Source organism: Aegilops tauschii, chromosome 7 (assembly GCF_002575655.3).
Source record: "Aegilops tauschii subsp. strangulata cultivar AL8/78 chromosome 7, Aet v6.0, whole genome shotgun sequence".
Classification (NCBI taxonomy): Eukaryota; Viridiplantae; Streptophyta; class Magnoliopsida; order Poales; family Poaceae; genus Aegilops; species Aegilops tauschii.
This window is the reverse complement of record NC_053041.3, coordinates 533,639,394-533,663,560: the sequence shown is the minus strand read 5'-3', so window position 1 is coordinate 533,663,560 and position 24,167 is coordinate 533,639,394. Positions and strand designations below refer to the sequence as shown.

Sequence of the window (24,167 nt, the reverse complement as noted above, 5' to 3'; positions counted from 1 at the left end):
CTAAATATGGTAAATGAACCCGGAAAATTGCCAAATTTGAACACGGTGATTTGCAGGGTGTATGTTCATCATAGAAAAAAACTCATGGACAAAGGACAAAGGAAATTCGGACCCCCTTCAATCTTGGTGATTTCCCCCTCGAAACCATGAAACTTCCTCGGGGATGGTTCGATTAATGAAAGACGTGCATGACGACATAAGGAAAACATTCTCAAATTTTTACCAGGGCATGGTGAGGCCATATCGTGGCACCACACCAGGCGTCATGTTTTCCAACCATGTATTTCATTTTTGTATAGTTGTTGACCCAGTAAACGACACATTTATGGTTGACTATTGCCACACATTTCCTTGAAATATCTGCCCATTCCTTGTAAAAGGCATGAGAATGTACTAAATAGCATGAGCATGGTTTTCCAGACCGTTCTTGTGCACATTTTCATGCACTGATTGTTCGAATTTGAATTATGTGCATAATTAATGCCTAGAAAATGCACATAATCCCCTAAATATGGTAAATGAGCCCGGAAAAATATCAAATTCGAACACGTTGCATTTGAGGCAGTATGTTGATCGTTGGAGAAAAACTGAATGATAAACTAGGACGGAAATTTGGATTCCCCTTCAATCTTGGTGATTTCCCTCTCGAAAGTATGGAACTTCCTCGGTGATGGTTCGATTTATGAAGGGCGTGCATGACAACATAAATCAAATCTTCTCAGCTTTTAACGAGGGCACGGTAAGGCCATACCATGGCACCATGCCAGGCGTGATGTTTTTCAAGCACGTATTTCATTGTTCTATAGTTCATAACCCAGTAAATGACGCATTTGTGGTTGACTATTGCCACGCATTCCCTTGAAATCTCTGCCCATTCCTTGTAAAAGGCTTGAGAATTTACTAAATACCACGAGTATGGTTTTCTAAACCGTTCTTGTGCACCTTTTCAAGCACCAATTGTTTTAATTTGAATTATGTGCATTAATGCCTACAAAATGCCCATAATCCCCTAAATATTGTAAATGAACCCGGAAAAGTGCCAAATTTGAACATGGTGATTAGCAGGGTTTATGTTCATCATAGAAAAAAACTCAGGATGAAGGACAAAGGAAATTTGGATTCCCATTCAATCTCGGTAATTTACTATCGCACACGATTCATCTCCGTCGCCTCTATGAACCGTGTGTGTTCACTCACACATGCAAAAGGAAAAGAAAACCCTCGCCCACTTCATCCCCGCCCACTCGCCGCGGACTCCTCCGCAACTCTGCACCTCATCAACTTCTATTGCGGCGGCCACCCTAAGCTCGACGGCTGTTGTCGGCGGGCGTAGGTCGCGCTCCAAACGGCACGGGATTTCGCCCCTATCGCTTTTCGCCGCCTATCTGCACTGACATTCTAGACTCTGGTCGACTGGGGTTTTCTGCGGGATTGGGCCGGGGATTTTTCTCATGGAGAAAGTACTCAACTTAGCAAAATATTCACTCATCTCTTATCGCAGTCCATCCGTCGCTATTAATGAACCGGTGGAAATCGCCGTGGAATCATTTTTGTTCTAGCTGATTCGTGGGTGTTCATTCACGTGTCCACAGTGCGAGCACAAATCAGGCAAGTGTGGTCGCGGCCAGTCAGAAACGAAGTTCTATCTCACCATCCTGATGACTTCAGGGAGCGCTCGGTATGTTCAATCTCAACCTACCACGGTTTCCATGGCCTAAATTTGTGAACATATACCGTCTGTTGCTACATTATCTATTTTTAATTCTATATTTTTGTACTTTGCTTTCATCTATATATTGATCTGTTCTATCAGTTACTCCCATATTTGCATCTTGCTCGGTTATTTCAATATATCTAATTTACTATCTTAATTTTCATTTCAAGCAGTACATCCCTTGCTTTGCAAGAACAGGAGTAGAAGGAAATCTTGGGCTTTACTTTGTTGATGACTCCCAGGATGTCATATTGACAACGCGACATGGATTTATAATGACGGTTAGTGTAAAACTTGATAAAGATGGTCACTCCTATTTTAATGCGGACCTTTGGACAAAAATGTCAAGTGTTATGAACTGAAAACTGGCAATAAAATTATAGTGCGTGCACCACAGCCTGGTCTAATTAACATGGATGTTTACTTCCTCAAAGTCATCAGCCGATCAAAGTCTGATCGAGGTTAGTGTCCTTTCAACTTTCTCCATGTTGTCATATTACTTAGCAAAATCGGGGCATTTGTTCTGACTAATTGATCACTATTTAAGCAACCAATTGTGATTTCATTTTCTGACTCCGTTCCTAGGCAGTAACAAATTCAATTTACCAATTTATGCGCACTATATATTCTTCAGCCATGCTCTGAATAAATAATACCTTTCCACCTTTTAAGTAGGATATGTTGGATGCATAGTGAACGATCTGTATGTTACTAAGCGTACCAAATTTCACTGCAAGGACTTGAAGCATGTCATAAACTTTGTTGATAATCTGACAGAGATAGCACATCGTATGAACGCTGGATTTTGGATGCGATTAATTAGACCTATGGTGCACACATTGAACAAGACCAATTATGTGCACAAACGCTGGTAAAAAGTCTTATTTTAATGTTGATGCTCATAAACTATATATATCTTCAACGATATGTTACAATTGATTTTTATTTTACATTTCAACAGAAATTGCCCGCTGTAGCAGTTACTGGATCGATTTTTTGGCGTGATCGAATTACACTTGTGCCTGCTAATAACGCCAAAGTGATTGCAAGGTACTGCATTTCCCGCAGAAATGGAACCATTCAAATTAACAAGTTCTCGCTTGTCATGGCAATGCATCCATATTGGAAAATTGGAGACATTGTTCTACTCATGCTCTACCAAGGCACGGGAGGGCTCTTCCTTTTCATTGACGAGATGTCGAGTCGCCATGATCAAGCTGCTTCCAGCGGATAGTTGTGGTTGTTGGCCCTCAGCCTCTTAAAATGTGCTAGCTGTTACTATGTTAAGTATGTAGATATGGACCATATGGTTGTTGGCCCTTAGCCTCTTAAAATGTGATAGTTATTACTATGTTAAGTATGTAGATATGGACCAAATGGTTGTCAAAACCGTGTTACGAAGATCCTCCTTTTGTCGAATAGTGTAACCACTATATATATGTTACTCAAATGTTGTTACCCAAGTTCTTAAATTTTCATGGAAAGTATTAGTATCGTGCACAGTTCATTGAGTTTAAGCGTGTGCCCGATGTCCAGAAGGAATTTGCATATTAACTATCCATATTGCAAATTCACACACATGTTAACATAAGGAAATGTATGTGTAAGTTACTAATCATCGCACACGAGTACTCGCAGACGCAACGTTTGTGATACTCCTAGCCACCGCAAGCAACTAGTTTGCATTTTTCAAAGTTTTTTGTACACACAGAATCGCACATGAACTAACTGTATTAACCGTTTGTGTTGTAATTTCTCATCGCAAACAGTTCATCCGAGTCGGTTGTTTGCCATGTATCACACACATCTTGTTTACACGACTCATTTGTGTTCTTTTGGCTCATCGCAAACAGTTCATCCATGTGAACTGTATGCCGCATATCACACATATCTTGTTAAGTTGAACCGTTTCTGTTGCACTCCCTAATAGAAAACAGTTGTTCGGAGCAAACTGTATGCCGTATATCGCACACACATTGATATGGCTGCCCGGTTCTGTTGGTCTCCTCATCGCAAATAGTTCGAATGGATTAACCGTGTGCCTTGCATCGCACACGCAACTAAAATATGAACCGTGTTTGATGGCTCCTCCATCGCAAACGTTTTGCACCTTTTTTATGGTTTTTTACACCACCGTTTGCGATTAATGCATCGCACACAGTTTCGTCAAAGGGTCTCTGATTGTAGTGCCGCATTAGCAGTATCCTGCAGTAGTGGCATGTGGTGACTAAAGTCGCGTCATCTCGTAGATTATCCGCGAGTGATTCACGAATGTGGGGGCTGAAGGGACATGTGGTTCCATCCAGGTAGTGGTGGAGCTGGGTTCCCGACGCCCCCCCCCCCCCCTGAGTGATACCTTGTGGCGGAGCGATAGGGCAGGTTGAGACCACCCAGGAGAGAGGTGGGCCTGGTCCCTGGTCGTTGTCCGCGGTTGTTTCAAAATAACACGCTTAACGAGATTTGGATATTTGATCTGAGTTGGTCTTTTGGCCTATACGCACTAACCGCCACGTGGGACAAGATATGGGCAACCAGCGTCGTAGTATCAGCCGAAGCTTTCTAGACATCAGCGACTGAGCGGCGCGCGCTGGATTGGACCTCGTAAAGCACCTGCCTTTGTAATGGAGGTTGTCAGGTCTGCTCACCGGCCGCGCACGCAACGTGCAGGAGTGCAACGGGTGATGGGCCCAAGATCCCTGCGCGCTTAGGATTTAGACCGGCGGGCTGACCACTCTATTGGGCCTAGGTAGGTTTGCGATGTGTTGATCTTCCGAGGCCGGACATGACCCAGAAAAGTGTGCCCGGCCAGAGGGATCGAGCGTGTCGGGTAATGTGGTGCACCCCTGCAGGGAAGTTGATCTATTCGAATAGCCGTGTCCACGGTAACAGGATGACTTGGAGTTGTATTCCGACCTCTGACAACTAGAACCGGATACTTAATAAAACACACCCCTTACAAGTTCCAGATACAACCCAGTGTTCGCTCTTCCACAGGGCGACAAGGAGAGTATCGTCGGGTAGGATGTTCTATACAATGAAACTTGATACTATACTTGCTACTCTCTTCTATATGCTTCAAGATGGAGGCTTCCAGAAGCGTAGTCTTTGATAGAACTAGCTCCCCCTCTTATTCTGGCATTCTGCAGTTTAGTCCACAGATACTACCCCTTTCATTGATACCAATGCATATGTAGTTTAGATCTGATGTTAGTCTTGCGAATACTTTGGATGAGTACTCACGGTTGTTTTGCTACTTCTTTTTCCCCTATTCCCGGTTATTGCGATCCTATGATGAAGTCCAGTAGCCAGAGGATCTCGAGGATGATTCTACGTGGAGTTCGACTTCGAGGAGTAGTTAGGAGGTCCCAGGCAGGAGGTCTTGCCTTTTCAATCGTTGCTACTTTTATGTTAGCCATCTTATGGCAGCTTGTTTTAACTTTATGTATGTACTCGGATATTGTTGCTTCCGCTGACTCGTTTGTGTCGAGCTTATGTATTCGAGCCCTCGAGGCTCCTGGCTTGTAATATGAAGCTTGTATGACTTTTATTGTGTTTAGAGTTGTGTTGTGATATCTTCTTGGGAGCCCCTGATCTTGATCGTACACGTTTGCGTGTATAATTAGTGTACGATTGAATTGGGGGCGTCACAGCTAGTCACACAATTAATTTCAAAGTAATTGTGATTTCATGAATATTTGCTGATGTAACTATTAAACGCGTATTATTATTATGGTAAAGAACAATGAAATGTTGTTTTTTTACATCAATACAGACACAAGCTCATATATACGCGCATACACCCACCCCTATGAACGCACACACACACCCTATCCCTATGAGCACCTCCGAGAAACTGAGCCGACATATCATCTTGAGATTTTACGAAGTCGCCGTAGGCGCCTCGTAGTCAACGGGAACGTCTCCCACCACTGAACGCGTATCGCCAGAAATCCTGAAATAAATCCAGGATAAATGCGAGCACCAGGACTTGAACCCTGCTGGGCTGGGGATACCACTGTCCACCTAACCGTCCAATCGCATGTTGGTTCGCGAAGAATGAAATGTTGTTGTCAAATAAAATTTGTTCCGTGAAACAACGTGTGGTTGGATGGTTAGGAGAACGATAGTATCCCCTGTCCACCAGAATTCAAGTCCCAGACTTGACAGTGGTGCTTGCATTTTCATGGATTTATTCCAGACCTTTCGGTCATGTGCGTTTGGTGGGAGGTGACATTCCTGAAAGCGTCTGGCAACTTTATCAATCTCAAGATAATGTGTCGGCTGAGTCTCTCGGAGGTGCTCATAGGAGTAAGATGTGCATACGTGCTTTCATAAGGATGAGTGTATATGCATATGTTGCGTCTACTATGTTGAAAAAACAAAATTACATAAGCAAACACTCATATATATGCGCATACACTCACGCGTATGAACGCACACTCTATCCCTATGAGCACCTGTGAGAGACTGAGCCGACATATCATATTCAAATTTTACGAAGTCACCGTAGACGCCTCGTAGTCGTCGGGAACATCTTCTTTCACCAAACGCGCATCACCGAAAATTCTGAAATAGATCCAGAAATTAATGCGAGCACCAGGATTTGATCCCTGATGAGCTAGAGGTACCGCTGTCCTCCTAACATGCAAGTACATGTTGGTTCGCACACCAGTAAATGTTGTTTGAGCGATTAAAACCCGTCGTCGTCAGTTTCCAGAAATGGCAAACAGTCAAAGTTCTTTCCATCTCTTCCCAAAAACCCCAGTTCCCTCGCCCTCGGCGCCTCCTCCCTCCTCTCTGCCACCCGTGAGCGCCCCGCTGATCAGAAAAGCAAAAGCCAGAGCGCAGCAGAGACCACGACGCGCAGCGCAACAACGAGAGGAGGCGGGGCGCGGAATCGGGCTCATCGCCGTCAAACCCCGGCGGCTCCGTCGGCAGCGCCCCCGGCCCCTGGGAGGCAGGTCGAGGTGCTGCGCGGCGCAGCGGCCGCCTGCTGCGAACCCCTCCTTGTTCTCGCGCCGGAGGGGACAAAAATGGTAAGCAATTGAAATCCCTCGCCATGCTCTGTTCTGGAATGAAGCCGGCGAGAGCGAGCGAAATAGGTGGTGGGCTGTGACCCGTGGTGCTGTTCGGGGCTTTCTGCCCAGGAAGAATCCCCCTTTCTCCGTTTTAGGTTTTGCCTGCTTTTGGGAGTTGGGTAGCGTAATGTTGGATTTTGAAAGGCGTTTGAGCCGATTCGAAGGAATTGCTAAAACTTTGAGGGGAGGCACTATGATTTTGTCGGATTTTAGTATCGGGAAAAAAAGTCACTTTCACGCCACTAGTTTCAGAGGGGGTATTGTTACTGGCTTTGTAAGATCATCGTGCAGTCTTATGCTTATACCACATCACTGATCTTTGAAAAAGTAAATATTAGTCCAATTGTCCTGTGGGATAGTACCCAAATAGTTAACCTTTTACTTGCACCGAACTATTTCGTATGGTTCATTCGAATCCTTCAGGATTGTAAGCATCGAATTTTAGACTGTTTGTGAGGAACACCTGTCTAATCTAGTTACAGTTACATGTTTCTGGAGTGTACCATGGCGAAAATGGCCAATTGTTGACTGCCCTGTTAGAGTTGCGGTGAATTCATTGCATTAGTGCCCAGAGATTTGTTGCCATGAACTTGTAATTTGTGAACAAGCTCATGCCTTCAGTCTGTTGGTAAATATATATGAGCCATTGACTACACCTCTATGTGCTCAAACTGTTCTTTATATCGGAAAAAAATGCAGAACAAACTGTTTCATCCAGTAACACTATGTTTAAACTTCTAAGGTACAGTGTTTAGTTGGATCATAGTCTTCTCTGTTCACATGTGGTAAATTCATCAATAGCAGTACATCATGTGCTGTCATTAAGAGGAAGCAGATGAAATCTAATCATTGGTGAAATGTTGCACTCATGTTTTGGAAATTTGACATTTTAATTTTTGCATTACTGAAGTATCTCTCATTGCTTTTCTTCAGGTTTTTTCCGCACAAGATCCTCAGACAAGTAATTGTGGAAAAGAACGGCATGGCAAAACCATTGATGAGGAAGGCAAAAAAGTGAGCTGCAATTACTGCGGTAAGGTGGTTTGTACTTACAACCGTCTAGAGCAACATGTAGCAGGCATCAGGGGCAATGTTCGTCCATGCAACCAAGTACCGGACAGTGTCAGGACAAGCTTAATGAGTTCACTTGTGGATCGCAAGAAAGATCGGATGCTCGGAAAAACGAAAAGACTGAAGCATGAACATGATGAGGTTCCTCACACAAGCCCAGCCCTTCCATCTGCTCAACTCCAGCAACCACAGCTACAACAAACTGTGTCCAATAACCGCTGTTTTCTTCATTATCCACCGGATCTGACGCAGCCCAAGGAAATCACATATAGTTCTTGTCAACTGAAACCCAAGGTTGAGAAAAGTGATTACTTCGATTCTGCGTCAGCAAAATCAGTAGGCAAGTTCTTCTCCGAAGCTGGACCTGAGCCTGGTGTTCTCCATTCATCATCTTTGAGGGAGATGGTTGTGTTTCCCCATGCGCCTGGGGCTGTAATGCCAACGTACGAAGCTGTTCTGCAGGAGCAACTAAGAGAAACTGAGAACCGCGCAAAGGAACTCAAGCAAGAGTGGCAAACAAGTGGTTGCACTGTAATTGTGGACAGTTGGAAGAGCAAGTGTGACAAAAGCTTCGTAAGTGTCCTGGTGCACTGCAGCAAAGGTACGCAGTTTCTCAGATCCATTGACGTCTCTGAAATCACTGAGGACTTGGATGAGCTAGAATCAATGCTTTCTCGCGTGGTTGATGATGTTGGTGCCCATAACATTGTTCAGATTGTCATGAATGACGTGTCACCCCATATGCAGATGGCACGGCAGTATGTGCTAAATAAATATGACAGCTTTTTCTTCGTGCTATGTGCTGACCACTGCATCAACCTTCTGCTTGAGAAAATAGCAGCACTCGAGCATGTCAGTGAAGTCCTAATGAAGGCAAGGGAAATTACAAGGTTTTTATATGGCCATGCACTGCCAATGAAACTGAAAGGAAGATATGTTCAGGAGGAGATTTTGAGCACTTCTTATCTGAGATTTGTGGCAGTGTTCATCACATTAGAGAGGTTAGTTTCTGCAAGAGTAGGTCTGGTGCAGATGTTCAGCTCGCCTGAATGGGTTCCCTCTGGTTGGACTTGTCTTGATTTGTTCGAGCGTATCCAGAGCATAGTAAAGGCAGATGATGCATTTTGGCATGCTGCTGCAGAAGTCGTGAAGGTTACAAACCCACTTGTCAGTGTGTTGTATAAACTAGAATCTGATATCTGTCCGATGGGTATCTTGTATGAAGCCATGGATAGAGCAAAAGAAGAGATATCTCTCAATATCGGAGATGAAAGCGACTCTTATTGGTGTATGATTGACAGGATATGGGATGGTTACTTGCATAGTCCTCTCCATGCTGCTGGTCAGATGCTAAACCCAAGGATCTTTTACACAGCTGGATTCCAGCCTGATGCTGAGATCAGCAGCGGCATCGCGGCCTGCACAATCCAACTGGGCAAGGCTCATTACAATGCTAGAAAAGCGTCTGCACAATTGGAAGTGTATGAAAAGAAGTTGGGCTATTTCGACACAGATCCAGCAATGCAGCAAATCATGGAGTTACCACAAGGTAAGCTACACCCTAACCTCTTGCAAAATGACCACTCCCTAACAAGCCACTGACGGTAGTGCCTTTATGTGTCATATGCACTTGATTTTTTCCAATCTTTAGAGTGAGCTGGAATAGTGTCTGAGGTCCTCCACAAAATCTGATATGTGCATTTGTGCACCGTAACATACAGTGCGCCAACATATTTAGTTAGCATGTGAACATGGCACAAATATATCATGTCATAAGTGCAGTTCTATTCAAAGTTCAACTCCTCTGCATTAGCCTAACTTGTCGACATGGTTGTTTAAATAAATACTCCCGCCGTCCCATAATGTAAGATGTGCTTGCAAAAACGTCTTACATTATGGGACGGAGGGAGTAGTAGAGAAGTCAAAAGGTTTACAGATGAACGTGTAGAACGATCAATTTCTCTGCATCAGCCTAAGCTTGTCAACATAGTTGCTTAGTTAGTTGCAAGTTGCAAACTGGGGTATATGTTCTGCTTAAACTGTACAGGAGCCTCCTCTTCTTCCATTTTCACTTCAACTTTCAAACCCAAACATTTACACCCACTGAGATGATCACCATTTCATTCATCCGTTCATATCATACTACATGAATTACGCACCTTCTTACCGTGCTTCACTCGACATTCGCAGTTGAATGGTGGTCGACGCACGGGGCTCGTGTGCCCGACCTGCAGACCCTTGCGAGGCGGGTCCTGAGCCAGACGTGCTTCGGCGCCACCAGGTACAACATCGACCGGAGCCTGTCGGAGAAGCTGCACGCCGAGTGGGAGGAGATGACGCCGCCCGAGCAGGAGAGGTTCCGGCAGAAGGAGTACGTCCACTACAACCGCGTCCTCGCCCGCGCCGCCCCGCTCCTGCACGGATCCTCCGTGAAGCAGCACGACAGGGTGACCATGGTGCTGCACGACTGGATCAGGCCGCAGAAACATGCCGCTGGTTGCCACTGAGTGACGGCCTTCAGTTGATGCTTTCGCCTCTCCTCCGTCCTGTTATGTGTATGTGTGTGTATGCTGCTGTAATGGTGTGCAGCAGTAATCTGTCGGATGCTCACTAGTGGCACTCCCTTGGTACTGTCGTGGTCTGTTATGTTGTTGAAACCCTGCTGAATTTCCAAGTTTGTTATGTTGTTGAAACCCTGCTGAATTTCTTGAACTCCTGTTGGATTACCAAGTTTGTTATGTTGTTGAAACCCTGCTGAATTTCCAAGTTATTATTGGTGTGTGTCTGACATAAACGGTAGTATATTCTACTGTGAATAGTTTTATCTTCAGACAGCATGCCGTGGATTAGCCTTTTCTTCAGGGTATTCTGGCTTTGCTAGAGCTTTCATGCTCGATTTTTCTTGTTCACTGGGTACAGCAATCATCTCTTCTTTTGTGAAAAGGTGCAGCAATCATCTGAACATACAAACATGACGGCAAGGAGTTCTTGTAATCTCCTACTCCCTCCGTCCTATAATGCAAGACGTTTTTGCAAGCTATGTTAGTTTGCAAAAACGTCCTACATTACAGGACAGAGGGAGTACTAATTAGCAACCAATCACAATTTTCAATATGGAACACATAGCTGCACCAAATCTGTCCCCTCTCGCTTAGAACTTAGAAGCAAGCTTCCAGCAGACAGCAGCAACAAAGGGCGGCCAAGCTGTCAAAACATAGAGAGAGAGAGAGAGAGAGAGTGCATGTCAGCAAGCTGGTGTCGCTATACTCGTATTTCTGCAAGTTCCATACACTCCCTCCGTTTCTAAATGTAAGTCTTTTTAGAGATTCCACTATGAACTATATACGGATGTATATAGACATATTTTAAAGTGTAGATTTACTCATTTTACTTCGTATGTAGTCCGTAGTGAAATATCTAAAAAGACTTATATTTAGAAACGGAGGTAGTAGTAGATAAATCAGTGTACATTGTATGCTCCGAACAAGAGAAAAATGGAATACGACACTTCCAGGCATGCTCCTCTGAATACTGTGGTAACTAAGTTTTGGATAAATTGTACTGGAAATATGAAAAGGTCTCAGAAAACGTTGACCTTCAGCTGGTGTCATTTCAATAAACGTCTAACAACCTATTTTTATTTATCATTTACGAATCACAAATATCTTTCCGCACCAGAAGGCCTAGCGTGACGGACAGCGGTGGTTGGCTCCACTCCTACTGACAGACACGTAAGAAAGGCAGCAACGACGAGTTGCGAGGCGAGGGTTGCGGGGCCGACGTCACCCACCAACGAACCCAACCCACTCCCTCCCTCCCGGCCACACAAAACACTGGCCCCTCCAACGTCCACTCCGACGCCGACGACCCACCGGAAACGGCGAGCTTAATCTGGCTTCAGTTCAGAGATCTAACGTGATACTAGAACCGAGACGAAGGACGACTTGGGAAACTGAGAAGAGGATGGAGGTGGGCTCAATCTTACTATCCCTCCATGAAGGAGGGGGCGCTTTTAACAATAATAATTTCTTTTTTTCCTTTGGTACTTCTTTTGCTGATTTTGGAAATGAAGAAGATCAAGAAGATCTTGAAGATTTATAATAGGATAGAAAATAGATAGATTTACTATAGTTCATTCTTTTTGTAAGAATTTGTAATGGCATTTTTAAATAAAGTTTCCTTTATTTTTTGTAACATAACTTTGTATTATTTCCCAATTATCAATAAAGTTTGATTTTCCCTTATCAGTTGTTTATTATTTATAAATGAATTTCCAATTCACATTGAATTGTACTATTAATTTCTAAGTCCTTCATACTATTTCTGGTTTGAGAATGAACCAAAACTCTAAATAAGAGCAAAGGTCATGTCAAATTTTATAGCAAATTGACTCAGTGATTTGAATGAAAGTTTAAATTCACCACAAATTTATTAGCATGAATGTGAAGTTTAATCGAAAAAATTCCCCTCTCTCATATACTAGGAAAAGCAATTTATTCACTAGGTGCATGAAAGCGGTTTTTTATACCATTTTTTCTAGGGATTATATTAGAATTAAATGCATGTTTCCCAGACTTCTTTTCAAAATCTCATTGTTCAAGTGCAGTAAGAGCGTTAAGATATTCAACTAGGATTCTGCCAAGTTGGCCTTTGGAATTGTGTGTCTATGCTGATGAAGTTGTATGGAGTAGCTAATCAAGGGCAAATGTATCCAACACAAAAACCACCTCACTCGAGATTTAAATTTGTTTTCAACCTATATATTTTTTTCTCTTCCAATGTCTCTCTAGTACACATCCACCCCCATCGGATTTTCTTTCGAACCATCCTCGGTTCATCGAGAATTGACCCGATAATCCACCAAAGTTTCTATTGGATGTTCTAATGATGATGTAACCGTGATTTCATGAATAATTGTTGATCTAGCTATTAAAAATGTATCATTGCAGAAAAGGAAATTGTCAGATTCAGGGCTCCGCAGACCCAAGAAAGGTTCGAACTCTGGGGCGTGTGCGAAGAACTTGACCTCTTTAGCCAGCCAGCTCGTCGTCCGCACGGCCTAACTCGGTGAAGAAGGAAGAAGATGGACACATCAGTTACCCAGGTTCGGGCCACCTTGCGGTGTAAGACCCTACTCCTACTTTCAGGTGGATTAGCCTCACGAGGGGTTGAGGATGAACTAGTATAAGGGATGAACAACCTCGCGAGGTCTGCTCTGGTGAGGGTGGAAAGGGATCGGCCTTCCCCTATGGTGGTGGCTAACCTATATTTATAGTGGCCTCGGTCCTCTTCCCCCAAAATGTAGGCGGGAAGGGATCCCACAGTGGCCAATTTTGAAAGGGGACAAGTAACATTTTATCCTGACGAAAGGTGGTCTTCGCCTGCAAAGCTTCTGGTCGTGACGCTGCGGTGGGCTCGGTGATGACATCCGTCCTGCCGTTCTGGCGGTCTTGGTCTTGTTGCACAGGAATGGAAACCTTTGGTTGATTCCTCGGGACCCCACGCCTACGCTTGCCTCCTTAGCACCAAAGAGGAAACCTGCTCCTCTGCGCCCGCCTGGCCTTGGTCGTCATGGCTTGCGTCACCTCAACCTCACGAGGTGGGCACCTACATAGAAATCTCCACTCCTCGGGAGGCAGCTGATACGTCTCCAACGTATCTATAATTTATGAAGTATTCATATTGATATATTATCATTCTTGGATGTTTTACAATCATTTTATAGCAACTTTATATCACTTTTTGGGACTAACTTATTGACCCAGTGTCCAGTGCCAGTTGCAGTTTTTTGCTTCTTTCTTACATCGCAGGAAATCAATATCAAACGAAGTCCAAACGCCGTGAAACTTTTTGGAGATTTTTTATGGAGCAGGACACCTAGGATGGGCCAGAGCAGCACCTAGGGGGTGCCCCGAGGGGGGCACAGGCGCGCCCAGGTGGGTTGTGCCCACCTCGGTGGCCTCCCGCACCCTCTCTTTACACTATAAATTTCCAAAAATTCCAGAAACCCTCGGGGTTAACCTAGATCAGAAGTTCCGCCGCCGCAAGGCTCTGTAGCCACCGAAAATGAATCTAGACCCTTTTCAGCACCCTGCCGGAGGGGGGAAATCATCACCGGTGGCCATCTTCATCATCCCAGCGGCCACCATGATGAGGAGGGAGTAGTCCACCATCGGGGCTGAGGGTTTGTACCAATAGCTATGTGTTTAATCTCTCTCTCTCTCTCTCGTGTTCTTGAGATGTCACGATCTTGATGTATCGCGGGCTTTGTTAATATAGTTGAATCATATGGTGTTTTCCCCTCTCTATCTTGTTGTGATGAATTGAGTTTTTCCCTTTGTGATTTCGTTGTTATAGGATTGAATACTTTTATGGATTTGAGAACACTTTATATATGTCTTGCAATTGAATACTCGTGGTGACAATGGGGTATCGTATTGATTCACTTGATATATGTTTTGGCACTCAACTCGCGGATTCCCGAGGTGACATTGGGGTAATCTATGCATAGGGGTTTATGCATGTTCTTGTCTTTGTTTCTCCGGTAGAAATCTTGGGGCACTCTTTGAAGTTCTTTGTGTCGGATTGAGTATTATGAATCTGAATTTGCTTTAGTGTTATTTTAGTACGAACTCTTGGTTAGATCGATCAGAAAGAATAGCTTGTTGTTATTTTAGTACGAACTCTAGGATAGATTGATCGGAAAGAATAGCTTTGAGGTGGTTTCGTACCCTACAAACAATTTATTCTTATGTTCTTTGCTAGATAGGAACTTTGGAGTGATTCTTCCTCGCACGTTGAGGGATGGTTATATGATCCAATTATATTAGCATTGTTGGGAGATTGCACTAGTGAAAGTACGGACCCTAGGCCTCACTTTTTAAGTATTGCAATACCGTTTGTGCTCACTTTTATCAATTGCTACCTTGCTATTTTTATTTATTCAGATTATAAAAATATATTTCTACCATCAATATTACATTTTTATCACCATCTCTTCGCCCAACTAGTGCACCTATACAAATTACCATTGTATTGGGTGTGTTGGGGACACAAGAGATTTTTTGTATTTGGTTGCAGGGTCCTTTGAGAGAGACTATATATCTTTATCCTACGCCTCCTACGGATTGATAAACCTTAGGTCATCCACTTGAGTAAAAATTGCTACTGTCCTACAAAACTCTGCGCTTGGAGGCCCAACATGTGTCTACAAGAATAAAGTTGCGTAGTAGACATCAGCAGCCAACGTAGCATGCAATTTCAAAAAATTCCTACGATCACGCAAGATCTATATAGGAGATGCATAGCAATGAGAGGGGGAGAGTGTGTCCACGTACCCTCGTGGGCCGAAAGCGGAAGTGTTTGTTTACGCGGTTGATGTAGTCGAACTTTTTCTCGTTCCGATCGATCAAGCACCGAACGTACGGCACCTCCGAGTTCTGCACACGTTCATCTCGATGACGTCCCTCGAACTCTTGATCCAACAAAGTGTCGAGGGAGAGTTCCATCAGCACGACGGCGTGGTGACGGTGATGGTGAAGTAATCCGCGCAGGGCTTCGCCTATGCACTACGTGAATATGACCGGAGGCATAAACTGTGGAGGGGGGCGCCGTACATGGCTAACAATTGTTGGTGTGTGTTCTAGGCGCCCATCCCCATGTATATATAGGTGGGAGAGGGAGGGGAGCAGCCTTGGGGCGCCCCAAGTAGGAGGAATCCTACTTGGGGCCTCCTCCAATTCAGCCTCCCCCTTTCCTTATCTCCGGAGGGGGGAAGGAAAGAGGGGAGAGGGGAAAGGTAGGGGGAATCATATTCCCTCTATTTCCTTTCCTCTTCCCCTTTTCCTTTCTCCACTTAGATCGGCCCATATGAGGGTAGATATACCCATATCTTCTCAAATCATCTGTGAAGGTCGGAAAATAACGATACACGTCGCGAGCCTCAACACTCATCGGACCGCATACATCGGTATGCATTATTTCCAATAAGTTAGTGGCTCGCTCCATTGTTCCGAAGAACGGAGTCTTAGTCATCTTGCCCATGAGGCATGGTTCGCAAGCATCAAGTGATTCCAAAAGTCCATCTGCATGGAGTTTCTTCATGCGCTTTACACCAATATGACCTAAACGGCAGTGCCACAAATAAGTTGCACTATCATTATTAACTTTGCTTCTTTTGGCATCAATATTATGAATATGTGTATCACTACGATCGAGATTCAACAAAAATAGACCACTCATCAAGGGTGCATGACCATAAAAGATATTACTCATATAAATAGAACAACCATTATTCTCTTATTTAAATGAATAACCGTCTCGCATCAAACAAGATCTAGATATAAAGTTCATGCTCAATGCTAGCGCCAAATAACAATTATTCAGGTCTAAAACTAATCCCGAAGGTAGATGTAGAGGTAGCGTGCCGACGACAATCACATCGACCTTGGAACCATTTCCGACGCGCATCGTCACCTCGTCCTTAGCCAATCTTCGTTTAATCCGTAGCCCTTGTTTCGAGTTGCAAATATGAGAAACAGAACCAGTATCAAATACCCAGGCGCTACTACGAGCATTAGTAATGTACACATCAATAACATGTATATCAAATATACCTTTGTTCACTTTGCCATCCTTCTTATCCGCCAAATACTTGGGGCAGTTCCGCTTCCAGTGACCAGTCCCTTTGCAGTAGAAGCACTCAGTTTCAGGCTTAGGTCCAGACTTTGGCTTCTTCCCGGGAGCAGCAACGTGTTTGCTATTCTTTTGAAGTTCCCCTTCTTCCCTTTGCCCTTTTTCTTGAAACTAGTGGTCTTGTTAACCAGCAACACTTGATGCTCCTACTTGATTTCTACCTCCGCAGCCTTAAGCATTGCGAAGAGCTCGGGAATCGTCTTATTCATCCCTTGCATATTATAGTTCATCACGAAGCCTTTATAGCTTGGTGGCAGTGATTGAAGAACTCTGTCAATGACACTATCATCAGGAAGATTAACTCCCAGCTGAGTCAAGTGGTTATGGTACTGCTACCTCTTGAGCATGCGTTGGTTTTCCCTTGAAGAGGAAAGGGTGATGCGGCAAAGTAGCGTAAGTATTTCCCTCAGTTTTTGAGAACCAAGGTATCAATCCAGTAGGAGGCCACACGCAAGTCCCTAGTACCTACACAAACAAATAAGAACCTTGCAACCAACGCAATAAAGGGGTTGTCAATCCCTTCACGGCCACTTGCACAAGGGAGATCTGATAGAGATGATAAGATAATATTTTTGGTATTTTTATGATAAAGATTAAAAGTAAAGATTGCAAAATAAACGGCGACAGAAATAGCTAGTTGACGGGAGATTAATACGATGGAAAATAGACCCGGGGGCCATAGGTTTCACTAGTGGCTTCTCTCAAGATAGCATAAGTATTACGGTGGGTGAACAAATTACTGTCGAGCAATTGATAGAAAAGTGCATAATTATGAGAATATCTAGGCATGATCATGTATATAGGCATCACGTCCGCGACAAGTAGACCGAAACGATTCTGCATCTACTACTATTACTCCATACATCGACCGCTATCCAGCATGCATCTAGAGTATTAAGTTCATAAGAACAGAGTAACGCATTAGGCAAGATAACATGATGTAGAGGGATAAACTCAAGCAATATGATATAAACCCCATCTTTTTACCCTCGACGGCAACAATACAATATGTGTCGTTTCCCCTACTGTCACTGGGATCGAGCAACGCAAGATTGAACCCAAAGCTAAGCACTTCTCCCATTGCAAGAAAGATCAATCTAGTAGGCCAAACCAAACTGATAATTCGAAGAGACTTGCAAAGATAACAAATCATACATAAAAGAATTCAGAGGAGATTCAAATATTGTTCATAGATAATCTTGATCATAAACCCACAATTCATCGGATCTCGACAAACACACCACAAAAAGAGTTACATCGAATAGATCTCCAAGAAGATCGAGGAGAACTTTGTATTAAGATCCAAAGAGAGAGAAGAAGCCATCTAGCTAATAACTATGGACCCGAAGGTCTGTGGTAAACTACTCACACATCATCGGAGAGGCTATGGTGTTGATGTAGAAGCCCTCCGTGATCAATTCCCCCTCCGGCGGAGCGTTGGAAAGGCCCCAAGATGGGATCTCACGGGTACAGAAGGTTGCGGCGGTGGAAATAGGGTTTCGTGGTGCTTCTGGATGGTTTCAGGGTATATGGGTATATATAGGAGGAAGAAGTAGGTCGGTGGAGCTGCGAGGGGCCCATGAGGGTTGGGGCGCGCCCAGGGGGGCAGGCGCGCCTCCCTGCCTCATGGCCTCCTCGCTTCTTTCTTGACGTCCACTCCAAGTCCTCTGGATCACGTTAATAACTCTCCCGAAGGTTTCATTCCGTTTGGACTCCGTTTGATATTCCTTTTCTGCAAAACACTGAAATAGGCAAAAAAACAGCAATTTGCACTGGGCCTTGGGTTAGTAGGTTAGTCCCAAAAATAATAATAAAGTGATTAGTAAAGCCCATTAAACATCCAAAACAGATAATATAATAGCATGGAACAATCAAAAATTATAGATACGTTGGAGACGTATCAAGCATCCCCAAGCTTAATTCCTACTCTTCCTCGAGTAGGTAAATGATAAAAACAGAATTTTTGATGTGGAATGCTACCTAGCATATTTCTCAATGTAATTTTCTTTATTGTGGCATGAATATTCAGATCCGAGAGATTCAAGATAAAAGTTTAATATTGACATAAAAATAATAATATTTCAAGCATACTAACAAAGCAATCTTGTCTTCTCAAAATAACATGGCCAAAGAAAGTTATCCCTACAAAATCATATAGTCTGGCTATGCTCTATCTTCATCACACAAAGTATTTAATCATGCACAACCCCGATGACAAGCCAAGCAATTTTTTCATACTTTTGATGTTCTCAAACTTTTTCAATCTTCACGCAATACATGAGCGTGAGCCATGGACATAGCACTATATGTGGAATAGAATGGTGGTTGTGGAGAAGACAAAAAAGGAGAAGATAGTCTCACATCAACTAGGCTTATCAACGGTCTATGGAGATGCCCATTAATAGATATCAATGTGAGTGAGTAGGGATTGCCATGCAACGGATGCACTAGAGCTATAAGTGTATGAAAGCTCAACAAAAAAAACTAAGTGGGTGTGCATCCAACTCGCTTGCTCACGAAGACCTAGGGCATTTTGAGGAAGCCCATCACTGGAATATACAAGCCAAGTTCTATAATGTAAAATTCCCACTAGTATATGAAAGTGACAACATAGGAGACTCTCTATCATGAAGATCATGGTGCTACTTTGAAGCACAAGTGTGGAAAAAGGATAGTAACATTGTCCCTTCTCTCTTTTTCTCTCATTTTTTTATTTTTTTTATTTGGGCCTTTCTCTTTTTTTTATGGCCTCTTTTTTTCGTCCGAAGTCTCATCCGACTTGTGGGGGAATCATAGTCTCCATCATCCTTTCCTCACTTGGGACAATGCTCTAATAATGATGATGATCACACTTTTATTTACTTACAACTCAATACTTAGAACAAAATATGACTCTATGTGAATGCCTCCGGCGGTGTACCGGGATATGCAATTAATCAAGAGTGACATGTATGAAAGAATTATGAAGGTGGCTTTGCCACAAATACGATGTCCACTACATGATCATGCAAAGCAATATGACAATGATGAAGCGTGTCATAATAAAGGGGACGGTGGTAAGTTGCATGGTAATATATCTCGGAATGGCTATGGAAATGCCATAATAGGTAGGTATGGTGGCTGTTTTGAGGAAGGTATATGGTGGGTGTATGATACCGGCGAAAGATGCGCGGTATTAGAGAGGCTAGCAATGGTGGAAGGGTGAGAGTGCGTATAATCCATGGACTCAACATTAGTCATAAAGAACTCACATACTTATTGCAAAAATCTATTAGTTATCGAAACAAAGTACTACGCGCATGCTCCTAGGGGGATAGATTGGTAGGAAAAGACCATCGCTCGTCCCCGACCGCCACTCATAAGGAAGACAATCAATAAATAAATCATGCTCCGACTTCATCACATAACGGTTCACCATACGTGCATGCTACGGGAATCACAAATTTTGGAACAAGTATTTCTCAAATTCACAACTACTCAACTAGCATGACTCTAATATCACCATATTCATATCTCAAAACAATTATCGAGTATCAAACTTCTCATAGTATTCAATGCACTCTATATGATAGTTTTTATTATACCTATCTTGGATGTTCATCATATTAGGACTAATTTTATAGCCAAAGCAAACTATCATGTTGTTCTAAAAGACTCTCAAAATAATATAAGTGAAGCATGAGAGATCAATAATTTCTATAAAATAAAACCACCACCGTGCTCTAAAAGATATAAGTGAAGCACTAGAGCAAAATTATTTAGCTCAAAAGATATAAGTGAAGCACATACAGTATTCTAATAAATTCCGATTAATGTGTGTCTCTCCCAAAAGGTGTGTACATCAAGGATGATTGTGGTGAACTAAAAAGCAAAGACTCAAATCATACAAGACGCTCCAAGCAAAACACATATCACGTGGTGAATAAAAATATAGCATCAAGTAAAGTTACCGGTGGACGAAGACGAAAAAGGGGATGCCTTCCGGGGCATCCCCAAGCTTAGGCTTTTGGTTGTCCTTGAATTTTATCTTGGGGTGCCTTGGGCATCCCCAAGCTTAGGCTCTTGCCACTCCTTGTTCCATAATCCATCAAATCTTTACCCAAAACTTGAAAACTTCACAACACAAAACTTAACAGAAAATCTCATGAGCTCTGTTAGTATAAGAAAGCAAACCATCACTTCAAGGTACTGTAATGAACTCATTCTTTATTTATATTGGTTTTAAACCTACTGTATTTCAACTTCTCTATGGTTCATAACCTCCGATACTAGCCATAGATTCATCAAAATAAACAAACAACACACGAAAAACAGAAACTGTCAAAAACAGAACAGTCTGTAGTAATCTGGATCAAACGTATACTTCTGGAACTCCAAAAATTCTAAAATAAATTTCTGGACGTGAGGAATTTATCTATTAATCATCTTCAAAAAGAATTCTATGCCAAGCGTCTTTTAGATTTTCTCCCTTCCTTTGTTTAAAATTAAGAACTTCATGATCGGGAGTACTAACAATGATAGAAGGACTAGCCATGACAGCAAGGCAAACGATCTAACACACTGATACACAAGAAGCAAGAGGAAGGGCGAACGGAAAAAGAGGACGCACTACTAGGAAAAAGGCTACTAGCAGCGCGGGTAAAATGGCTATTAGCAACGCGGGTACCCGCGCTACTAGTATCGCGCTACAGCTAATAGTTAGTAGTAGCATGTGCCTGTAGGGTAACGCAGCAGAAAACAAAAAATTTCCGACCTACGCACCAGCCCAGGACCACTATGGAGACTGCATACATGGTTTGATCTTTTTCGTTACCGACTCGTAGCGCAGCGGGAAGTAGAGTCGATGACGATCGGCGGTGCAGATCCCCGCAGCTAGGATTTACAACCTCCCAACCGCGAGGATGTATACCCTCATCTGCTCCTCAGACAGCCCTCCGGGAGGCGGTCGAACAGCCCCCCGGACGGTGTCGCGGACAGCCCTTCGGGAGGACCTTCAAAACTCGAACGGTCACTCGGACAGCCCTTCGGGAGGACCTTCAAAACTCGGACGGTCACATGGACAGCCCTTCGGGAGGCACTCACGAACTAAGACCGAAACTACGATCTATTTATAGGAAATCCCACCTCTATTTATAGGAAATCCCAAGGGGGTAGGGTAGTTTCACAAAAAACCCCAAAATGCACATGAATGAAGTCCTTCCACAAGGACCTAGGAGTGAAACCAAGGAACAAGAGGGTCCCCAAGGGGGGATACCCCATGTGGCCGGCCACACCCCCATGAGGGGCCCAAAAAATGGCTCCTATCCATCCATGTCATCCCCAAGATCTTTTGGAGCAAAGCCCCAAAAGGTGGCTTTCCATAAAGTAACCATAAAGCTGATTTTCACTATTCACGACGACATTTTTCAGCGTCTGATCGAACTGAAAATATTTATGTGGGCTAAGAACATTTCCAGTACCCACTAAAATGATTTTCAACGCGTTCCGAAACAATTCCGGTTTTAGTGATTTTCATCTGCGAAACGCATCTGAAGTGGCTCCGGCAGCTCCGGAACATTTCCGGTTTTTATCTCAGAAAATTCCAAAAAGCTTCCAGAATGATTCTGGCATCCTCCAAGAATTATCAGGCATGTGCCGAAACCAATTTGACTTAATGGTGTATCCCGAAACAACTTTTCGGTATCATCGAAACTTATCCGATGACCTCTCTCTGCGGTACGATTCCGCTGTCCGAAACTTTTTCGGTGATTTTCTCTCAGACTCCCTGTCTAGTATTCAGCAGATAGATGACCCTTAAGCGTGTGACCCTATAGGTTCGGTGAAGTATAGACATGACCCGGAACCCCTTCCGATCAATGATCAACATCGGAACCGTGGACACCCATATTGACCCCTATACCCACACGAATAAATATTCGAGTGAACCCCCAGTTGCCGTGTGCTAGTCCTGTTGCTTCGCGATATGTTACAAATACCCGAGGTGAGACATGTTGGCATTCCTGTGGATCAACAACTTGTCCACTATGCTAGCTACCTCGTTACCGGTATTGTTCTCTTTTCTCGTTATCGTGTTCCGGCATCCCCGTGATCAAATCACAAAGTGTCTGGCCAGACGATGATGGATACCGTAACACCGAGAGGGCCCAGAGATATCTCTCCATCGTCGGAGGAGCAAATCCCAATCTTGAGCTATCAAGTTACTTGACACACTTTTCCATGAACCCGTAAGCCGCCGTAATAGCCACCCATTTACGGATGACGTTTAACAAACCCCAAAGTTCATGAAGCAAGCATGAAGAAACTCGATACTCTCATGGTCTAAGGAATCATGCAAACGTTAACCATCTCTGTGTTATGTACCAATAAACTTGTGACGAATGAATCTCATAGCATAACATCATGCCGGGTCGATTCAACACAAATGTTCTCTTAACATTGTGCCCTCAAGGTTGCTGACATAGACATGCCCATGATCAGGAAAACATAACCATCATGCAACACTTGAGCTAGTCTTAGAGGCCAGACTAGGGATACATTTTACCGTTTATTATTCCACACGTGCATATGAGTCTTCCTCCGAGCCTCGTGGTTATTGCAGACTCGAGAACCATAGCAGTTATAGCATGGAACATAAACATAATTATGAACTCGGAGATAAATAATATCATTTATTATTGCCTCTAGGGCATATCTCCTACAGACTCCCACTTGCACTAGAGTCAATAATCTAGTTAATGCTAATGCACTTTACACCTGTGGCACACCGGTGTAAATATGCTTCGCTTGTGGTATAGCCTGATGTCCAACGGATCTGACGACTTCAGTTCCGTGTGTATCTTTGCATGTCCTCGCGTTTTCACGTTTTCACAAAATTCATATTTTGTGTGGACTTGGCTTTGTATGTATGTGAATCACAGGTCGAACCTGGATTCCTCAGACTGAGTTATGGAGCAACTACCTGCAGTAGTGTCCCATTGTCAAAAGCCATCTTGGAACTATACTAAGTTCATGAATGAACTATATGATTCAACATCTTCTTTGTCGCTTCTAAAGCGTCAACATACTTAGCCCTTGTTATAGAATTCGCCACAGTAACTAGTTTGAACAAATTCCAACTAACTGTGCCACCACATTGTGTGTTACACAAAACCCTTAATTTAAATCAAAAATCGCATGGAGAAAAGATGAAGACTGTATCGATGTAACATTTTACAACGAACTCTTCATGATCTCTGCTTGTGAGAAAACCATGTCATCAGTACTTACTCTAGTACTCTGTGACATCTTTCACTGTTGTCCCATGATCAGTAATTTGATCACTTTGGTATCCATACTCGTAACACCTTGGGAGTATCGGACATATCTGGTTGTTTTACATACCATGGAATACATGATTAATCCAAACACAAAAGTGTGTGGAATCTGCATCATGTATTTTACTCATCAGTGTTTTGGGACACCGAGTCTTGCAAAAACTCTTTCCATGTGACTTTGGCAAGAATCACTCCTTGGCGTTTTAAATGCTAAAAGGTTTTAGCATCTTGTCAATATGTATTCATTGCTTTGCCCCATTAGGTAAATCTATCTCCATAGATCATCATGCCTAATAT

General features: G+C 43.3%; 1 protein-coding gene across 1 annotated transcript in view; it reads left to right on the top strand.

Moving 5' to 3' along the window:
• LOC109759353 (uncharacterized) overlaps positions 1–10,633 on the top strand; it is a 34,431-nt gene extending 23,798 nt beyond the window's left edge. The window contains exons 2-4 of the mRNA XM_040396102.2: positions 6,432–6,750; positions 7,726–9,412; positions 10,054–10,633. Coding sequence (XP_040252036.1) covers positions 6,432–6,750; positions 7,726–9,412; positions 10,054–10,370 — 2,323 coding nt within the window. The 3' untranslated portion in view covers positions 10,371–10,633. The remainder of the gene's footprint in view (positions 1–6,431; positions 6,751–7,725; positions 9,413–10,053) is intronic.
• The last annotated feature ends 13,534 nt before the right edge of the window (positions 10,634–24,167 follow it).